The 17,966-nt window shown below is 37.0% G+C and overlaps 1 protein-coding gene across 4 annotated transcripts in view; it reads right to left on the bottom strand.

Annotated features, from left to right (window-relative positions):
• Nucleotides 1-2,620: 2,620 nt before the first annotated feature.
• Nucleotides 2,621-17,966, bottom strand: part of LOC101901818 (probable Rho GTPase-activating protein CG5521) — a 42,008-nt gene continuing 26,662 nt past the window's right edge. For 3 of the 4 annotated variants that reach the window (XM_059126736.1, XM_059126737.1, XM_059126738.1), the window contains 6 exons: nt 16,615-16,632; nt 15,713-15,884; nt 8,689-12,994; nt 7,597-8,627; nt 7,341-7,531; nt 2,621-5,974 (listed from right to left, as the gene is read on the bottom strand). In XM_059126736.1, coding sequence (XP_058982719.1) covers nt 5,733-5,974; nt 7,341-7,531; nt 7,597-8,627; nt 8,689-12,994; nt 15,713-15,884; nt 16,615-16,632 — 5,960 coding nt within the window. In that variant the 3' untranslated portion in view covers nt 2,621-5,732. The remainder of the gene's footprint in view (nt 5,975-7,340; nt 7,532-7,596; nt 8,628-8,688; nt 12,995-15,712; nt 15,885-16,614; nt 16,633-17,966) is intronic. The other variant, XM_059126739.1, reaches the window with a different exon arrangement.

Here is a 17,966-nt window from a genome sequence, read left to right as displayed (position 1 = left end):
GTCTACCCGTCGTGTGATATACGCTGTACCTCTTAATTACCCTGCCAATCCCACCCCTCTCACTCCAGAAGGAGAAAACAAACATTCCTAACTATATCCAAATGGAGATATCTTGTTTTCTTTTACGTGTTACAAAGACATGCACAAAGACCTGTGCACCAGTTTAGCGTAGGATATAATGAAAATTTGTATCGTAACATGAATGAATAAAGCTACTTATATGACCCGTAGGTCTATATTGTCCAGTGGCGATCATTTCACTATCCTTCGTCATGGAATGCAACATTGACGTTCGGACAGCCTCTGACAATTGCCTAGAAAATCCCCATTCCCATCAAGGGGTCTCGTAAAAAATCGCAGGTATTTTATGGTAATATTAATTTTACATATGGGAAGTTCCAGCGGAATCCGATTATGATAGTTCCTTTTCTGACGGCGAAAAATCCTTCGTCATTTTTGCCTACACCAATGTACAAAATGAAGAAGAAGATGTGCATTTTATTCTAACTCAATTCAGGTGACCCGTTATCACAACAACAGACAGCATCACTCATCACAACCATAGACAGTGATGAGCTCATGTCATGTTGTTGTGGTAGCCAAATTTTTGGTAAAAAAGTTCCCGTTACTCCACCGTGAACACGTGGACCTTGAAAGTAACAACATTGCATCGAAGCCTCGGACAACCTGTTGCATCCTAAAAATATCCCTACCCATCCTGACGACGTCGTTGAAGGATCCTGTGGGAGTCCTTAGACATCCTTTGTGAGTCCTTTTATCATCCTTGTAGTGCTTGAGTACTTATTAAGATCTCTTGCAACCGTATCCCAGATCCTTGTATTGCTTGAGTACTTATTAAGGTCTCTTGCAGCCGTATCATAGATCCTTGTAGCGCTTGAGTATTTATTAAGGTCTCTTGAAGCATATCCTTGAGTATCCTGTAGAGGTTGAGTACTTATTAAGGTCTCTTGCAGCCGTATCCTAGATCTTTGTAGTGCTTGAGTACTTATTAAGGTCTCTTGCAACCGTATCCTAGATCCTTGTAGTGCTTGAGTACTTATTAAGGTCTCTTGCAACCGTATCCTAGATCTTTGTAGCACTTATTAAGGTCTCTTGCAACCGTTTCCTTGAATATTCTGTAGAGCTTGAGTACTTTTTAAGGTCTCTTGCAACCTTATCCTAGATCCTTGTAGTGCTTGAGTACTTATTAAGGTAGCGCTTGAGCGCTTGAGTACTTATTAAGTTCTCTTGCAACTGTATCCTAGATCCTTGTAGTGCTTGAGTACTTATTAAGGTCTCTCGCAACCGTATCCTAGATCCTTGTAGTTCTAGAGTACTTATTAAGGTCTCTTGCAACCGTATCCTAGACGCTTGTAGTGCTTGAGTACTTACTAAGATCTCTTCCAACCGTATCCTAGATGCTTGTAGTGCTTGAGTACTTACTAAGGTCTCTTCCAACCGTATCATAGATCCTTGTAGTGCTTGAATACTTATTAAGGTCTCTTGCAACCGTATTCTAGATCCTTGTAGTGCTTGAGTACTTATTAAGGTCTACTGCAACCGTATCCTAGATCCTTGTATTGCTTGAGTACTTATTAAGGTCTCTTGCAGCCGTATCATAGATCCTTGTAGCGCTTGAGTATTTATTAAGGTCTCTTGAAGCATATCCTTGAGTATCCTGTAGAGGTTGAGTACTTATTAAGGTCTCTTGCAGCCGTATCCTAGATCTTTGTAGTGCTTGAGTACTTATTAAGGTCTCTTGCAACCGTATCCTAGATCCTTGTATTGATTGAGTACTTATTAAGGTCTCTTGCAGCCGTATCGTAGATCCTCGTAGTGCTTGAGTATTTATTAAGGTCTCTTGAAGCATTTCCTTGAGTATCCTGTAGTGGTTGAGTACTTATTAAGGTGTCTTGCAACCTATCCTAGAGCCTTGTAGTGATTGAGTACTTATTAAGATCTCTTGCAACCGTATCCTAGTTCCTTGTATTGCTTGAGTACTTATTGAGGTCTCTTACAGCCGTATCCTAGATCCGTCTAGTTTGCTTGAGCACCTGTTAAGGTATATTGCGACCATATCCGTGAATATCCTGTAGCCTGCTTCAGTACTTATCCAGGTCTTTCGCTCTGAATCCATCCCGAAACCTAAGCACCCAAACCTTGTGTCCTTGTCCTTTTCTCGAGTACTTATTCAGGTCTTGAGTTAAAGAACCACTTCCAATCCCGGACCGAAGACGATTACGATCATTTTTATTTAATGTTTTACTCTTTCTGTCTCAACAAATAAAAAGTTCTGTACGAACTCCTGGACCTCGGCGAGCTATCCCAGCGCCAGTACTATCCCTGGGGAGAAATCCTGTCGTTACAATTTCGTAGACTTGTTGTGTTCGCTTTTAACATACGATATGTTATACTTATTATTTAAGTACAGAGGTGGAGTTTGAAAAAAGCCCCGTACATAGCAAGGACTTGGAAGCTAAGTCTAACATTGAAGTTACATTACATTCAGTTTTCTGAAACGAAACTTAAGCACTAATAGACACGTAGGCCCATTTTTAGAGAGACAAATTTCCCGATGTCATCCCTGTTGACGTAATGAAAATAAAAACACAAAACTCCATTAAGGGGTATAATAGTTTGAAGTAGATTTTTTTATTTCGCAATTTCATACAAATACATACGAAATATGCAATTTTTTTGAATTATAAACGTGGATAAGGAATTTATATATTATATTTATAAGGTTACTATTTTAGTAATATACAAATGTGTTGTATTTACGTTTAATTTCTTGTTTTGTTTAATTTGTGTAATTGGTGTTAGTTACAATATTAAATATTTAATTATTTAAATAAAAAAGAGTGGTGCATATATTTTGCATAATAAAATAAATTTTACACTTGTTTGTTTTTAATTTTTTTGTTTGTTAAGAAAAAATATTTTTCAATTTGCTGTTAACCATTTTTGCTTATTGTTGATTATTTTAAAATTTCGCTTTATTTTTTAATTGTTTAGCAACAAACGCTTAATTTTTAAAACCCAATACTAGTAACGTAACAAATATGCGGAAATTGCTTCAAAAATTTTTTAAGTATAAAAATGTATTGGGAATAAAATTGATTTTGTTTTCAATATTAGTTAAGAATTTTTCAAGCGGTTTAATATTTATTGGCGATTGTTGCAAGCATATATTGATCAATTATTGAGTGTAGATTATTGTTATATAATTTCGTTTATTTATTTAGAAAAATAACCTTATACGTTTTTAATTACAAATACTTAGAAGATAGGTTTTGTTTTCAATATAAGTTTTAATACTATTTATATTTTGTATATTTTTATTTTTAATGTAAGATAATTATGCCAAACTTAAAAGGGAGAACACAAATGTTTCGGATTCCTTATTGCAATATTGAAATGAACATATAAATTGTAGATGTTCTCATTAAATAAAAATAAACAAAAACGGTTTTACTTGGAATCGTACAGAAATAGACATTTGGTTTCTGATTTCATTATTTTTTTTTTTTTCTTGCAGCGATTTCAATTTAATTTTTTGCGACTATTCTAAAAGAACCGAATAATTTTTTCTTGAATGAATAGGAGGGAAGTAATCAGATAAAAAAACACAAAAATAAATTAATTTGTTCATTATGTTCATATACACATAAAGAAATTCTAATGACAATAAATTAGTAAGTAAAATAAATAATAACGTAAATTAGCATAAATAAATAGAATTGAAAATAAATATAAGTATTCCATAAAAATAATCAAAATAAAAATTATAATTTTATTTAAATACATCTCTATCTAATATATGGACGATTGATTGGAGTTGTTTACGAGAAATAAAAATTCGTTTATTTAAAAATATCAAACATAATACGTACGTACATGTGTATTGTATCTTAAAACCATATTATTTGTGCTAAAAACAAAAAGATTTCTTGAATCGTTGATGAAATTCAGCAAGTTATAAAAACCAGATTTTTTTTAATAACTTGTTTAAATGATGACATTTTTGGCAGCATAAAGACAGACAACTACTATATAGAACATGGAAAAAGTTTTAAGGGTCGGTTTATGAGTGCTGAAAAAAAACAGATTGGAACTACCAAATATTTCCAAGAAAAGTTATGGATTTAACGAACAATTATTTTGATGACAAATTACTTTCGAATGACTATCCGAGACGACATTCACAACTCGACCGACAAACTCAAGAATATTCGAAACCATAATCTATAAAAAAGTTTAAAAAGGTAATTTCGTTTTAAACATTATGAAATGAGTTTTCATTCAAAAACAGTAAAGACTCAGACTTATTAGACTAAGGCGAACGATATTCACATTCCTCTTTGGAGCAGCTTTCATATTTTCAATTTTATTGAAATAAATCATTGTGTATTTTGCATTCACAATAGAAAATTCACCCTCTTACTCTCAAAGAAGTTAAACACATCTGAGTTAATTATTTTTTATGTTCGATCGCCGCAATAAACAGAATAACCTCAGTAACCATGTATATCATTTGGGACATTTGATTAGCACAAATCAAATTCAGAAAAGTAGTTAATGTTTTTAAGGCTTACTCGAGCTGTAAAAATCAAAAGTTGAAAACAGTAATATCTGCTCAAAAGGACTTTTAGAAAAATCTTTAGCAAAACGTTTCTTTTTTAATAATCAAACTTAATATTTTAATTGCAAATGAAAAATTCAAGACTGAATGATATATCATCGAAATCTGTTGAAACGAATACAAAATGGGGAATCCTGTCCATTGACAACATCAAAGGTAAATTTATTTTTCGTGCTGACATATAGCACAACATTAATAAAAGCACTTCCCTTTTCAAATAAAGTTTGACTGGTTTGAATATTTGTATGTACTTATTATTTACGACAATAATATATGAACTTCGGACAGATAATTTAAATAAAAACTGTGTAGCTCCATAATTAACAAAAACACACTACTTGTTCTTTGTGCTGCCACAAAAACAGACAATCAACTAACATATTGATTAGTTTTACCTGTGTTTACGTAACATCAACAAATTTGAAATCAACACAAAATTAAACAAGCGAATAGCATTAGTTAAATAAAATATAGAAATTCTAAAATATGTTTTTGTTGTTATTCAAAAGAAATAACAAAAAGTAGGGAGTATAGAATAGTATAAACATTAAAAATGGATTTTTAAATAGAATAAATAAATACTTTATGCTTGATTGTTGTTTTTTTTTTTTTTCTATGTTTACACAAACAATAAAAATGCTTTGTTTTCTAATATAAACATAAGTGTTGAAAAAAAGAATTAATACATAAAAATTAACCACTAAAATGCCTACAGAACAAATGCGCTTCGTTACCGGCAAAACAAAACAAAAATTAAAACATTTTGTCAAATGCGCATCTTTCGATATTTTGCTTTCTTTTCACAGATTAAATAACAAAGACAATAATCATAATAATAATATTAATAAAAATAAAACTTATGCTCACTCTTAGTTGATAAAAAGAAGGAATGAATTTAATTCTGTTTTAATTTTAAGTAGTTCTCATTTTTCATTATAGCTAAAGTGTATATATCGTTTATCCGATAGTTGGTTATTTCGCTGTTTAGGGTTTATTTTAGAGATTGATTTCGTTCTTTGTTTCGATATACTTCTATTGCAGATTTTGACCCTTAATAACTATCCCTTTCTTGGCTAGAGAAAATTAAATATTATTTAAATTTGCGCAATGGCAATGTTGGACTATCTGGAGGCGTGGTATAACTGCTGGTCGAACCGTGAAGAGCGTTCCTTTTAGGGGCGGCCTTGAATGTGGAACCAAGTTTGCGAGCACCTCGTGGAGAATTGGAGGAATGTATGGCCTCCATCGCGGTGGTTGATGACGCTGAAGCCGATGGCATTATACCCAATGGTATTTCTTTCATATTAGCATCAATTGAAGCTTGTACCCAACCTATGAAAGAAAAATAACAAAAATATGTTTAAATGCTAAAATTGTTATATAGAATAATATAAATACCGAATAAAATACGGATATAGATATTTCTTGACTTGATATGATAAAAAAACCACTACAGTTAATGCTTGGATAAGTTAGCGTAAGAAATATGCTAATTATCCTATTGAGGCAAACGGTATAAAAAATCTTTTAGATCAAAAAGCCTATGAGGCAGCTCAAAATAGTATTAGTTTCAGTCGAATCAATTTGTATTGGAAGTTGAATGATGACAATGTAAAGGATGCCTGCGACATCAAACAATAATGTGTCTTTGTATATGACTACTGAAACGAGCTAAGAGTTTGTTGGCGTAACGTATATAATTTTTTCTAATATTCGACTTAGTTAACAGATAAGAAAATTATGTCGGTAGACTTTTTCTTTATTTATTAACCCATGTCTTCTTCAAACAAAATTCCAGTCCCAGTATTAGGTTTTGTTCAGTGTGCCAAATGTACATTGACAAAAATTCCATCTCAGATAGATGCAATCTTTGAAACAAATGGTGTCACCTTAGAAGGTACTCTGTCTAACAAGAATGATCACATAACATCATTGCGAATTGTTGTCTGCAGTCGACAACACCCAAGTCGCTTTCTGCACGAATTTGTTCAGTTTGCACAAGAATAAATCGGAGGAACATAACATCTGCCCGGAGCAATAGCTGCATTACTTCATTTTCAACTCAGAAGGTGGTTATTGTCCAAACATTCAATGCCAAGATAAACTGTAGCTTTAAATTCTATTCGCTTTCTTAAAAACCATTGATGAATTTCTGCTTCCGCGAACAACTGAGGAGACATTGATTAAAACACATTGACCATTTAGTATCATTTCGAAGCTGTCTCGTTCTACCCAGTCAATTTGATTCTAAAATAAAAAATATCCTCTCTGCAATCATTGTCGATTTTTCGACTTTTAAGCTACATACAATTGCCTAGGAATACCTTACCAGAATAAACTCAAAACCAATTGCTTAATGAGTTATTCCGGATATTTGGAAGGTTGCCCACGATTATTTTCCAACGTAAGTACTAAGATATCGAACTACTTAGCCACATTTAAAAACTTTTTCCAAAAGGGCAATCTTGTGGCATTCCTTAACATTTATCCACGTCACTTTTTATATTTTTAAAAACCGGAAGTAATTTTCGAACTAGATTTATGTATCAAAGAGAGCTTGCTTGCTGATCGCAAGTCCTGGGGCAGATATAGGGAAATATTTGTAGTGACGTATAATTCAGCCATAACTATTTAGTACTTGACTGGACTTATTTCCTCAAACAAATTCCTATTCGTTAAACCTGACAATCAATCTTACCTTTGACAGACGATCTTTGATGATCAATTAGAGCCGCTGCTAAAGGTGCAGAATTGTTGCTAGTATCCCTCAGAGTTGCATAGGAATTTATAGGCATGGGATTGTAAATACGATTTGCAAAATCCTCAAATGTAGTACTTTCTTTGTACCGGGATGATACACTGTCCAGCGAACGATTACGTTCTTCATAACTAAAATGAAAAATACAAAAATTAGACATAATTTTCTAGACAATATAATGTGAAGGCACACTTACTATTGCTGATAGAGCGGCAACGCCGCACGTTTAGCCCGACTTGCATTGATGGCAGTTGCTCTTATGAGTGTTGCCAGACATGCACCGCTAACAACACTCTCATTTGCCAAGGGACCAAACCATGGTACTTCTGGTTTACGATTCACAGTCACCCGGAACAGACCATTCTTCAGTGGATAAACCACAATTAGGACATCGCAGAACTCCGTAGGCAGTATATCACGACGATAGTCTCGTGAATGTTCACTCCAAACAATGTGAACTTCATCATTGCCCAAATGTCTCGTTTTCAATAGGATTGCCTCTGGCGAATCGGAGGGCATACGTGTGGCGACATGATAAATAACTTCCAGGAATGGTGTAGCATAATAAGGCGCCGTAGCTCCACAACCTTGACGTGGCAAACCGCCCAAGAAACCGTTGTGAGTCTCCAAATCAATCTCCCAACCCAAAGCGGAGACAAACATTTCATACATGGTACTACCACTGCCATTGCGTAAAATACTATTCTTATCCTCCTGCCCCGAGGCCACATATATAACGGCCATTTTGTGAGTTTCGCGGCACTTTTGCAAGTCGACATTGCGCAATTCGCGCAAAAGCTTCTCAGTACGTTGCAATAAATGTGTCCGTGATCTTCTCTCCCACCCGGCTAAACCGAGATGAGAGAAGAGCAGACGACAATATTGGAATGGTATTTCATTGCGACCATTCAGGCTGGACATGTGGTACGATTCAAAAGAGTTATGCGATATGGGCTCATGCATAGAATGCAAAGATCGTGTGTCGTGTCCAGTACCGGCTAACGAGGGTGTTGCACTTCCGCCTCCACATCCACCGCCTGGTGGCAGTTGCAATGCTTGCATATTGAGATTTGAAACAAATTCCTGTTCCATTGCTCTTTGGTTGAGTATTACAGAAATGGCTTGTGCTTCAGCATTGCTGCCAAGTGGGCTGGGACCGGGAACGTTTAATTGTGCCATTGGATAGGGTAGACATTCTGGACTAGTGTGTCCCACATAAGACAAGAGCTGAAAGAATAAAAATGAATTTCGAGATTTATAGGTTTACGTAGTTTTCGCTATTACTCACATCATCTAATTGATCCAGATCGGGCGCCAAATCTGTTGCCAACGGCAACTCTCCCAATGGCCTGTGCCTTAGCATGTGTCGCGGTGGACCTATGTCTATACCTTGCATAGAATGCATTAACGAATCCATCGGCTGCACTTGATTCAAACGTTGAATGTGCGAAGGACTAAATCCCATGCGTGAATCGAGAGAAGATGTCAATCCCTCACCACCCACGGCCACACCACCTTTAGAGCAATCACGTTTCGGCTCGCTGTACAATATTGAGGCATCCCAACAAGCTTTACCGTTGAGATCACGCAACAATACACGAACTTGTTTCTCCGCCGTTACCAAACCAGCGGTCACGCCACCACCTGGTAATTTTAGTGTGGGCAGCTCTATGAAACTGGCCACCAAACCAGGATTCAACATAAACAATTGCATATTTTGAGCATGTAGTATTGAAGGCAATTCCACGGAATCACGACGCAATTCCACACTATTTACAGAATTTTGATTGTTACCCGCCGATTGAGATGTCCCACCTCCACCATATCCATTGTAGCCATTCAGATCGTCTTGTTCTTCGACCAAAGAACTTAAGCGTGCAGCACCTATGCCCATGGGAAAATGACCCAGGTGGGTTACCAAATGCATCGCCACCGCTTTGGCACACAGCCTAATGGCAGTTATGCACGTTTGTATAGTTTCAGATGTCTGGTAGTTAGCCTCGGGTAATTTACCATCATCGCTCAGATCATCGGCAGTTATGTGCATGTCGAAATCATCATCTGCTGTCAATTTGACGCGTTCATGTCGTGGAGCTCCAGAGGCGATTTGCAACAGAACTCTCAAAACCATTAAAACCAATGTGTCACCCTTTTCATTGATAGATTCCAGCATTATGGTCGGAGGGAATGCCATGCAATACTCGCCGAGACACAACATTAAAGCTGTCAGCACCACTTTGTCCGAATCCTTGGGATTCGTGACATTCTGTATTTCCAAAGCTTTGCAAATGGCCGTGATAATCAATTGGGGCATTCGTTCAATAGAAGCCAATTCGGCACCACGTTCCGTGCAGAGCTTTAAAGAGTCCACGGCAACCATTGCAATCGTCCGGTGCTTGAACTGTAGTGCCTGCAGCAGCACTTGTAAAGCTTCTTTAATACGAGGATTGTATTGGTGATTGTGATGCTGTCCATCTTTAATATGTTGCCCCTTGGCATGGGGTATAGCTTGCTGAAATTTGGGACTATCAACTTGAGATGATGACAATGGATTAGATAGTTTCATTAGAATCCATTGTCCCAATTGGGAGAGAGCTATACATCTAGCTTTAGCTGATGGTTCTCTGCGCGCACAGCGTAGCACAATATTTAAAATGTGATCTTGTAAATCGGCACATTCCATTAGCTCGAATTGCTGCGGAGTGGGTTGCAATAAAGGCCTCGGCAACAAAGTTGAGGGATAACACAGTAAAGTTCCTAATAAAGCGGCAACCTCTGCTCGAGGTGTTGTGCGATTGGCCTCGAGTGAGGTCAACAAAATAGCGGAGGCATGCACAATGTCTAGTAAAAGCAAAGTGTGGCCTGGCATAAGCAAGCTGAGGAAGCGAGGACCCTCCAAATACTTGAGAACAGCATAAATTAATTCCCGGTCTTCTCCCGTCAACAGGCGGTGTAAGGCATAGTAAAACAGGGGTAGATGCTGCATTCCTGTCACTGCACCATTAACTGCCAGCATACACAACAATTGAACAGACCACAATTTGCCCTTTTTGAATGACTTGTCCAATGTGAGGGCACCATAACACCACGGTGCCACAATACCAATCGGTGGCACCAAGGTTGGTGGCGGTGGAGTTGTTTGATTGTCCGTTGATATACCTTGGTTGTGTTTGATTTTAATCAGGTTGATGGTCATATCAAGTAAATGCTTGAAGACTTGAGCATGCAGTTCTGACTTGGGTATGCGATTGACATCGCCTAGAGCTCCCAGCATACGTTTCCACATAATCGCAGTGGAGTCAGGCAACCAACCCGTAGCTGTGCCCCCCAAAATAATCGACCTTCTTTCCGTTTGATACGATCCGGAGTTGCCTTCACTTTCGCCCAAACTACCACCACTGTCGACGGCCAACACATCGATTTGTATTTGAGCATCTTTAATCGAGCCACCTTCTATGCCGCTACTTGCAGTGGGCGAGGGACTACGGGAATCCTCATCATTGCTTTCATCCCCAGCACCAGCATCTAAATCATCGATTTCATCTTCGTTGTTTGTGGTCCGCCTAAGGCGCTTTGTTTTTCGAGACCTTTTTAATGTGGCCAACGAATCCAAAGACATGGCTCTTCGCATATCATTGCTGATCATGGTCACAGGACATGCTAATTCAACATTCTGCATTAATTCAGGTGTATTTGAGTTCTGCTGTGCCATTGTATTGAGAGAGTGCTCCACGCTGGTAGGTAAATTAGGAGGGGCCTCAACAATTGGTTGATGTGATTTTGGATGTCTGGCCTTTCGGCGTATCCGTGATGTACGAGCCATTGAAGCCAAACTACCTTCGCTGTAACTCCGACTCAATATAGGCGTAACCGGATAGCGGTGAGAGCTATTTCCGACTTTCTGAACATTGCTAAGATTCGCACTGTTCCGACCGCTTGGTAATAAGGTTGCTTGTGAATTTTCTTCAGATCGACTGGCATTTGAGACACGCTCATGTTGCTGGGAATCTTTCGTTTCTCTTTCCTTAGGTACCGAACCATTCGATACTGAGGATGTCTGTTGCCAAACACCAATGCGCCTGCGCTTACCCTTTGACTCAGCCAATCTATCCAAAGGCAAATCTTGTAAATTCAGAGAATAAACATAACGCGAAAATACCCGGGTTAGAGTTTGAATGGTTTTGTCCCATTCAATAATCAATTCATCTCGATATGTCAACGAAGTGAGAACGACAAGAAACTTTTCCCAAAGTTGGACATTGACAGGAACATTAGTGTGGGCACGTATCCACGTCACGATCAGTGTTTGGAAAATCGCTTGACCGAGAATGCCTCCCAAACTCGAACTCTTTGCGGCTGTCGGGGGATGTTGTTGCAGCACTACCGATGTTACCTGCAACAATACCAACAATAACTGCTCCCAAGTCCTTGGCTCCATGGGGGTGTTCATAACCATTGTGCGATATACACTTAAGACCTTTTTGCAAACTTCGGTTTGTTCCTGCAGCGGAGTGGTACTGAACTCTCTGGACTTTGTGGGAAAATATATGTTCAAAGTACTTGTATTGACCAAAAATACATTCGCGGCATTTGTTACAAATATCTGAAGAATATTTTGCAGACCAGCTCGCACGCCGACATTATCCTTAGCCATGGCACCAACATACGAGGGATTCCTCATGCGTATATTCGCCTTGGGAGTGCCGCCGGCATTTTCTCGATTGTTATGTTGTTGCTGTTGTTGCATAGCAGTACCCGTGGAATCCTCTGGTTCCAATAAAAACGGTGGAGGTGTATTTCCAGTCATCCAATCTCGATACACAGCTATGGAACAACGTATAGCATCAATTTGGGCTTTGGTTGTAAAGTTCAGTAAGAACGCTTGCCGATACACTTCATGGATAAAGTTAACATTTTCTCGTGTCGAATAAAGGACATCGCGAACTATTAGCCCCTGCTGGTAGGCATGCAGGCGCATATGATCGGCTGCCTCAGCTATATGAACGCTGTCTAAACGATGCTGCAACAAACGTTCGTGGGTAAATCGCGACAACCAATTGATCAGTACCACCACACACGAGGCCATGACCTCCTCCTTTTTGTTTATCGAACGCATAACTGGCAATTCCAAACGCGGTTCGTACACAGACATTGTGAAATCAAAGTTCGGACTAAATACTGGTAGAAAAACATCCTTGAAGCGTTGCAGCAAAAAGGCAAACGCCTTGTGATCTTTTTGTGCGTGATTTTCACTCCATTTCAGACATGCTGTTGTCTGTACCATACTATTGAGTAGAATTTCCAAGCCATCGCGAGGATCGGGCGGTTGTGATTTCTCACTTGACGATGGTGGCAACAGAGCTACAAGCTCTGAACATTGTACCGGATGAGAATAACTGTCGTGAAAAACTGAGGTTATGCCTCCCTCCACTTTCATATTTGGATGATTTATAAAATCCCCTGGACTGAACTCCACATCGGGTCCCTGCAATCCTTTCTGGGGCACAATGAGACCCGGTATTAAATCCGCATACATATTATGTACATAGGTGGGAGCATTTTCACCCAATGCCTGATACCAAAGGAGGAAATATCTGAAAAAAGGAATATAATGTGATGAGAAATAAAAATGAATTAATTTCTTAAAATTCAAATAAAAAATACTTTTCGAGATCGTAGAACATCTGTAGCATTGATGTTTTAGTTCTTAACCGTAAAATTACATGTCATGAGAATTAACTATTACAATTTAACACATATTCTATGGCAGTCTAATTTCTAAACAAAAAACCTGTCTCGAAACCAGGCAGAAAGAAACAGTCTACGACTATTTTGATTCTAACATTCAAAAGAAGATTATACATCACAAAATCCCAGTTGTCTATACCACACCCAGTAGTATATACTCCGGAGAGTCGATGGTGTTGGCAAATTTCCTCCGCAAATTTACAGAGGTTTTAGTTTGCTTCTTAAAGTGACCAGCCTATTCTGAACATCCTCAAAAGGGAAGTTGAAATAGATAAATGATATACAAATTTAGAGAAAATGGAATGTTCGGTGCCAATAATGTTGCTAAATCATCGGTAAAAGTGATATGGGTTGGAATCTTTTTTAATACTTGCAATCGTTCTTTTTACAAGAGGCTGGAAGACCCAAGACCCTTTTTAGATCCTAACCATGGATTTTTTACCTGTATAGTAATTGAGAACAACTCCAATTTGGGGATACTTAATATGATCTGCAGGTATTTTTCAAGATTTTTTACCTAAATCGACAGACTTTCTTCTAGACTGAATTCCAAGATATTAATTTTATTTGGTGAAATATTACGCATTCAGTAAAATTATACATTGGGGCTATATCCAACGCAGGACAAATTGCAGCCCATTTCAAAATGTTTCGTTTTTTATATAATTAAATGATCATCACAAGGAATAACCCCAAGTGTTAAAGAAGATATCGGATATTTTATGACTTCATTAGAACTCAAGAAAATGAACCAGTGAAATCGTTGAATCATAAGAACCACTGTCGTTTAATTTTGATAGGTCGAGGTCAAAAGGTTGAGAGTTGATTATGCCCAATTATTTAAGATCAGGTGTCTTTAAGGAGAGTAGGGATCATGCCCGTTTTGAAGAGAATAGTGCAATTCACAATCATTCGCGGGAAATTACCAACAAAGCATGATGGTTTTTTCATATCCAAAACATTTCTTTATTTCAAACTCGCAATAGTTTTGATTTTATTGTAACCGGGCCATCAATTTCATGAATTGTATTAGCTATCAGATGTATGGTATTTTTCCATTTCAACGATTTCAGTCTAGAAAACACAGATGCCAATATCTTCTACCCATGTCTTACTCATGGACCTTATAAGGCAGTGGCCGATGATCGTTTTAATATTGGCTTTTCTAAGGGGTAATAGTTCTATAGTAGAATTCTTCCAGTTGAAAGTACCTGCCAGATTATCCTTAACAACTTTCTCTTGGGCTCCTCGCGCCATATCTATTTTTTTCAGCGGAACTTACGGAGTTTTCAATAGTTACAGTGTAAATAAATACTCAACAATAATCTTTACTTAACTCAGAGGAGAGCCCCGCCATACTGGTTCATAAGCTATCTCATTACCCATAATTTACAAATATATACAAGGTGAGATGAAAAAACTGCAACCAACTTCAGACTGCTATCATTTCTAAGCCACTCGTCCGACAGCTGTTAAAATTATTCCAGTGACAGCTCATTATATTGTTTACAAGCACACAAAAACATTTTGGTGAGAATTTTCCAGAAAAGAAGTTAATCGTGGCGGAATTCAAGCGTGATAGTGTAATTTCTTTATATTTGGCTGAAAAATTACAAGTGGCTATCGTTAAAATAATTTTTTTGTATCTCGTACCATCGCTCGTTACCATGATACTGGTAGCGTAGCCCGACGGCAAGGAAGTGGAGGGAAGAAAACAGCAACATCAGCAGATATGGTTCGAAAATTAAAGAAGCGACTTGATAGAAACCCGCGTCACAGCGGCCGAAAAATGACTCGTGAGCCAATCATTCGGAATATTCCAGTCGGCAAATATTGAAATATGAGCTCGGAGTAAAGCCATTGAAATTCCAAGAAGTGCAAGAACTTACGCCGCAACAGAAAAGGGTGTATTAAAGCCTTGGGCACTTAAATATTTTGGCAACAGACTCAGCACCATCGCACTCAACACGCGCCACCCAAGAATGGTTGTAAATTGAGGTTCCTCGCTTCATTTTCAGCGCACAATGGCCACCAAAATCTCCGGATACCAATCCGTTGGACTTTTGTATATGGAGTATTTTGGAAAGCAAGGTTGGCACTAAAAAATACCAAAGTGTCGATCACTGGCAAGCGCTTCGCCGGGAATGTGCCAAAATACCGCAGAGCAACATTCGGGCAGCGTGTGACGGTTTCATTGTCCGTTTGAAGGTCATAATTCGTGCCAAAGGTGACCAATTCGAACAAATCTAGACTTATTCTAAAATTTGATGCCATTTCCGACATTTTTTGCTTTCATTCCAAAAATTTAAAAAAAAACTGTAAAAATTATGGCGTTTGACTTTGTTGCAGTTTTTTTATCCCACCCTGTAATTTGCAAATAAATTTTTAACAATTTCAAATTGAATTAAATAAGACTTTATAGGTGAAATAGATTCTTATTTATGCATGTGGGCAACATGTATTTTTTATGTTCTTTGTTTCTTTTGTAAAATGTGACGTGAATACTTGAATTGTCAATAAAACAAAAGCCTACAGATATGAAACTTGGATTTAGAGCAACTTACCGTACACCTTCTTTCCGCAACTTTGGCGAATTCCCCAAATGTAACAATTTGCCCATGATCCGACTGAGAGAATGACACTGCCATCGTCGAGCCAGCAACTCGGGCAGCAAACAAAGTATCTTCTCCAGCAGCCATAGCGAACCATCCAATTCTTCACGATGGGCTTTGTGAACTAAACAAAATGTAAAAAAGTTAAAATTTTTTTCAGAATTTGTGATTTTTATGAAAACATATAAAATGATGACTTTTACAAACAAACATACATATTACAAAACTAAGCGCAAATTCAAAAACTATACTAAATAATACGTTGCTGATGAGCGATGATGACAACCGAAATGCAGACTTTCTGCAAGTATTAAACCAAAATAATCTTATTGGTATTCATGCAAATTTTGATTGGTCTCTTAATTTGGATGATGTGGTTTTGTTATATTTTATATGATGCTGTGGAACATAGTTTTGATATAGGAAGATGTAAAATGAATAGGTGACAACAAAAAGTCAATGATTACAATAACAAAAAGCACAAAACAAACGATGAATGGCATAGTATCGCAATAATTTCTAGAAATGTTTTCGATATGACTGTCTAGTCTATAAAAATTTGCTTTTCTGTTTTCTTTACTGATTGGTTATTAGTGACATAGTAGAATATGAAGGTAGTAGTGCGACATCCAAAACAAAAAGCGCTTCATATTACAAACTCCTTTAATAAGAGTTTATAAAATTTTTCCTGTTGCAAAATTTTATTTTTATTATTTTTTTTTTTATTTATTTTTTTTTTTTTTTTTTAAATTGGACACATTTTTTCCTACCACCTTCCATATAGTACTACGCTGAAATAATCAATTCTAAATGTGAAATAGGAAAAAAGAAAGCAAAAACCAAGTGCAACTTACCAATATGGAACGGAAGTTCTGCAATGTTTTTTTAAATATTTTTGTTTTTGATTTAATTCAAAATGTTTTTGTTCAAAAGTATTTGTTGTAGCGATAGTGCGTATTTTCGTTTGTGGTTTTAATATGAAAGACAAAATAATTTGCATTAAAAACAACACAACAAAAATTTGAGGTTAGGATTTGCGTTACAATTCGAAAGGATTTATATTGGTTTTGTTTATGCAACACACAAACACACATACACGCACAAAGACCAATAGCAAGAAGGATGTGTTTTGGTTTTGGATTCGAAAAAAATAAATAGAAAAAATACACAATATATTAACGAAAGAGATATATTGAAAATAAATCGATTTAGAGGTATTTCAAAAGATATGCATATTCAAGATGCTATTTACAATTTTTTTTGTCACGTTTAATCTAATGGCATTTTAAATTTTTTTGGTCCAAATAAAACTTTAACTGAATGCAAAACAAAATTAGAGAGAATAACGAGAACTGCTAAGCGCAACAGCACAAATTTGTGCATGAGAAGAAGTTTCTATTTAAATCATACAACTCGCGATAATGAAAGATGGATTATATAGGTAATAAAGTGTGAGCATATGAAGGAATACCTAAGCTTCTAATAAACACCCATTGACATAACATTTATAGAATTGTTCATCGACAAAAAACCACATCAATGAAAGAGGAAACATAGCTCACTGATAGACGCCGCTTCATCTGTGGAAGCACAATAGGCCCAAATTATACACTGACCTCACAGAAGCGTGTTTAGACCCTTTCTAACATACCCAACTGTGGTCTGGTGAACATCAATGTATTAAAATATAAAAGTCCAATAAATGTGTTGCTTAAGCATCTGCGGGAAAATGTGGTTTACATCAACAAGAACTTTAGAGACAGTTCTTTTTTTCCACCACAATTGAAATACAGATTGGGTATACCCTATCACACAACATAACATTAATAGGTAATATGTCAATTCTGGACAGAGAATCGTTTATCAACAGAATGCTAGCGAGTATGACCTCTGGAAACTGCAGCTACACGGATGGTTCGAAGTTAGGGGAGAGAAACACTTTCGACGGATTTTCTGCTAAACTAATAAACAACGGGAAATCGATTGATGAGACTGCAAAACAACCTTATCGAGTTTTAGGTGTTAGGCCTTCTCCGATGTGAATTACGTGGAAACTGGATGCACGTTATCTAAGAGTATCTATCCGGCAATCTCGAGAAGAAAATAATCTTATGTCACTTAGTGGTTGTTTTAACAGTAATATATACTGCGTGTTGCTTTCTGCTTATCAATTCACCCCAATACAAATTGAAACCACTGCACCATC

The sequence above is a fragment of the Musca domestica genome, unplaced genomic scaffold (assembly GCF_030504385.1).
Source record: "Musca domestica strain aabys unplaced genomic scaffold, Musca_domestica.polishedcontigs.V.1.1 4, whole genome shotgun sequence".
NCBI lineage: Eukaryota > Metazoa > Arthropoda > Insecta > Diptera > Muscidae > Musca > Musca domestica.
This window is presented reverse-complemented; position numbering and strand designations above follow the sequence as displayed.